Source organism: Haliotis asinina, chromosome 13, assembly GCF_037392515.1.
Source record: "Haliotis asinina isolate JCU_RB_2024 chromosome 13, JCU_Hal_asi_v2, whole genome shotgun sequence".
Taxonomy (NCBI): domain Eukaryota; kingdom Metazoa; phylum Mollusca; class Gastropoda; order Lepetellida; family Haliotidae; genus Haliotis; species Haliotis asinina.
In genome coordinates this window covers 34,362,024-34,365,814 of record NC_090292.1, presented here as the reverse complement: position 1 = coordinate 34,365,814, position 3,791 = coordinate 34,362,024, and the positions used below count along the sequence as shown (strand labels likewise).

General features: G+C 37.9%; 1 protein-coding gene across 1 annotated transcript; it reads left to right on the top strand.

Annotated features, from left to right (window-relative positions):
- Nucleotides 1–234: 234 nt before the first annotated feature.
- Nucleotides 235–3,545, top strand: LOC137259524 (uncharacterized). Its single transcript, XM_067797159.1, has 2 exons — nucleotides 235–363; nucleotides 3,276–3,545. Exons 1-2 carry the CDS (start codon nucleotides 235–237, stop codon nucleotides 3,543–3,545), a joined length of 399 nt encoding a protein of 132 aa, XP_067653260.1.
- Nucleotides 3,546–3,791: the final 246 nt, after the last annotated feature.

Sequence of the window (3,791 nt, the reverse complement as noted above, 5' to 3'; positions counted from 1 at the left end):
ACAGCTGAAGCTAACGCCATACTAACGGATCTTAAATACATTCAAAGACACCCTAAACATAAACAGTATGTAATCTATTCCGACTCTCTTTCTTGCCTTCAGGCTGTTAAAAATATTTCTTGTAAACATCCACTTTTAATTGAAATTATTGAATTGTATAATAATCTTGCTACTGGTCAATACGACATCGTCTTCTGTTGGTTACCCAGCCACGTTGGCCTTTCTGGTAATGCAATGGTCGATCTTGCTGCCAAGGCGGCACTCAACAAATCCGTGACACCAGTTCTTATTCCATACACTGATTATAAACCTAACATTACATGTTATATCCGTGGTCTGATGCAGAAGAAGTGGGACACCCAGGTAGGCATCAATAAATTACATGAAATAAAACCCTATATTGGTTACACCTACTTGGGCTGTCAGTCCAAATTTGAAGAGGTTATTTTACGACGATGTCGTATTGGCCATACACGATATGCTCATGCATACCATTGGAAGGTGAGGTTCCTCCATTTTGTATCCCTTGAGATGAAAGAATCACGGTCAAGCATGTCTTGCTTGATTGCGTTGAGTATTCCATCACAAGGGATACCTATTTTAAATCACGTAGTATGAAGGACCTTTCTACTAATATCAGTTATCATTTAATTGTTGCATTTTTAAAAGAATTGGATTTGTTGAATGAATTATAAATAGATATTTTTTATTATTGGTAGTATAGATTAGTAACTGAGGTTGTTAATGGCTGTACCCTCAAAAGGGGTTGAAGCATTGTAAAATTATTGTCCTCCAGGTTTTTAATCGTAGTATTCTTGTCATTTTAAATTTGGTTAGCATTTCGTACACTCGCCAGCAGCTGAAGGGATGGTGAAAATCCAGAAAGGGTCCATGCAGGTAGCAAAGGTGCTGTCCCCATGTTGGCGATCTCTAGCCCGTGTTTTATAGTGTATTGTCTTCCTTAATTACAGTGTTTTAGTTTTTCTTGCTGGTTTTATATTCATATATCTGTGATATTCTAGTATTTTACAGTCCTTTGTGGACAGGTTTTATATTCATATATCTGTGATATTCTAGTATTTTACAGTCCTTTGTGGACAGGTTTTATATTCATATATCTGTGATATTCTAGTATTTTACCGTCCTTTGTGGACAGGTTTTATATTCATATATCTGTGATATTCTAGTATTTTACCGTCCTTTGTGGACAGGTTTTATATTCATATATCTGTGATATTCTAGTATTTTACCGTCCTTTGTGGACAGGTTTTATATTCATATATCTGTGATATTCTAGTATTTTACCGTCCTTTGTGGACAGGTTTTATATTCATATATCTGTGATATTCTAGTATTTTACAGTCCTTTGTGGACAGGTTTTATATTCATATATCTGTGATATTCTAGTATTTTACAGTCCTTTGTGGACAGGTTTTATATTCATGTATCTGTGATATTCTAGTATTTTACAGTCCTTTGTGGACAGGTTTTATATTCATGTATCTGTGATATTCTAGTATTTTACAGTCCTTTGTGGACAGGTTTTATATTCATGTATCTGTGATATTCTAGTATTTTACAGTCCTTTGTGGACAGGTTTTATATTCATATATCTGTGATATTCTAGTATTTTACAGTCCTTTGTGGACAGGTTTTATATTCATATATCTGTGATATTCTAGTATTTTACAGTCCTTTGTGGACAGGTTTTATATTCATATATCTGTGATATTCTAGTATTTTACAGTCCTTTGTGGACAGGTTTTATATTCATATATCTGTGATATTCTAGTATTTTACAGTCCTTTGTGGACAGGTTTTATATTCATATATCTGTGATATTCTAGTATTTTACCGTCCTTTGTGGACAGGTTTTATATTCATATATCTGTGATATTCTAGTATTTTACAGTCCTTTGTGGACAGGTTTTATATTCATATATCTGTGATATTCTAGTATTTTACCGTCCTTTGTGGACAGGTTTTATATTCATATATCTGTGATATTCTAGTATTTTACCGTCCTTTGTGGACAGGTTTTATATTCATATATCTGTGATATTCTAGTATTTTACCGTCCTTTGTGGACAGGTTTTATATTCATATATCTGTGATATTCTAGTATTTTACCGTCCTTTGTGGACAGGTTTTATATTCATATATCTGTGATATTCTAGTATTTTACCGTCCTTTGTGGACAGGTTTTATATTCATATATCTGTGATATTCTAGTATTTTACAGTCCTTTGTGGACAGGTTTTATATTCATATATCTGTGATATTCTAGTATTTTACAGTCCTTTGTGGACAGGTTTTATATTCATGTATCTGTGATATTCTAGTATTTTACCGTCCTTTGTGGACAGGTTTTATATTCATATATCTGTGATATTCTAGTATTTTACAGTCCTTTGTGGACAGGTTTTATATTCATATATCTGTGATATTCTAGTATTTTACAGTCCTTTGTGGACAGGTTTTATATTCATATATCTGTGATATTCTAGTATTTTACAGTCCTTTGTGGACAGGTTTTATATTATACATATACTCCATTTCAGTGTTATGTTCCCGTAACGATATGGCTGAAAGATTGCCGATTCGACGTTAAATATTAACTCACTCACTCACTTAACGATAACAACAGTTTATTCGTCATCTTCATGGAGACGTGGCAATCCAAACCATCAACACCCTCATCCGCCCGGAAAAGAAGCATATCCAAGCCAGCAACCATCTCACTTTCCTGATGAGATGCAGAGACCTAAACATCGTCCCCAACGGCCTGAAGGTCTCATAACCTGTCAATTCGCCAGCAGCCAGGTCCATTCTGAACACCGCCTCCAAACTACTAGTGAAGGAGCGCATCCGCCACCACCGCAAGCAAGGCCATAACCCTCAACAGCATCACTAGTCACCTTGACACCCTCAGCTCCACCCTTGACCCTGACACCCTCTCCTCCCTCCGTGCAGCTCAGACTCAGTCAAACAACCTCCTTGACTCAAAGACCAAGATAACTCATCTCAAGAAACTCCAACTCCTTAAACCAACTGCCGACAACACGAAACGCCTCAGCAAGTCAGACTATCTGAAAAAGACTGTTATAAACTTACGTGGCAAGAGCCTGACCCAAGACCAGACCAACGTCTTAGACAAAGGACTGCAGTTTGTCCCCACCTTACCGCAACGGAACCATGATGAGTTCGTCATCAACATAGAGAAAGGCCTCTAGCAGTTAGCGCCCGGAGGTAACATCGACTTCCTGTGCTACCAGATTACCGACATCCTCAAAAAGTCCAAACCACAAAAACCCAACATCATTACCAAGACCGAGAGAGAAGCCCTGAAGGACCTTCGCAACGATGACTCCATCACCATTGTGCCTGCTGATAAGGGGAAAGCCATCATCATCCTCAACACCCCCGACTTTGAGTCTGTGGTCCACAAGATCCTTGATGACACCACAACATACCGCCAGCTCCAAAACGACCCCACCCAAAAGCTCCAGCGACAGCACAAGGCGCACCTGAAGAAATTACGTTAATTACGACTCTTAATGTGCTCACATGACACTGTGTTCTTTAACACTGTCCAATACCTGACGAAAGTGTCAGCCTCTCGTGGCAAAACTGTGGACTCAGATTCTGCCGAATTCTGTGAAAAATTAAGACCTGTCACTGATCCAGGAAACATTGTAAGCTGTGATGTTGTTGATCTCTTTACCAGTGTTCCCATTAATGAAACCCTGCACATTCTCCGTAACCGCCTTGACACCCCTCTTGACACAAAC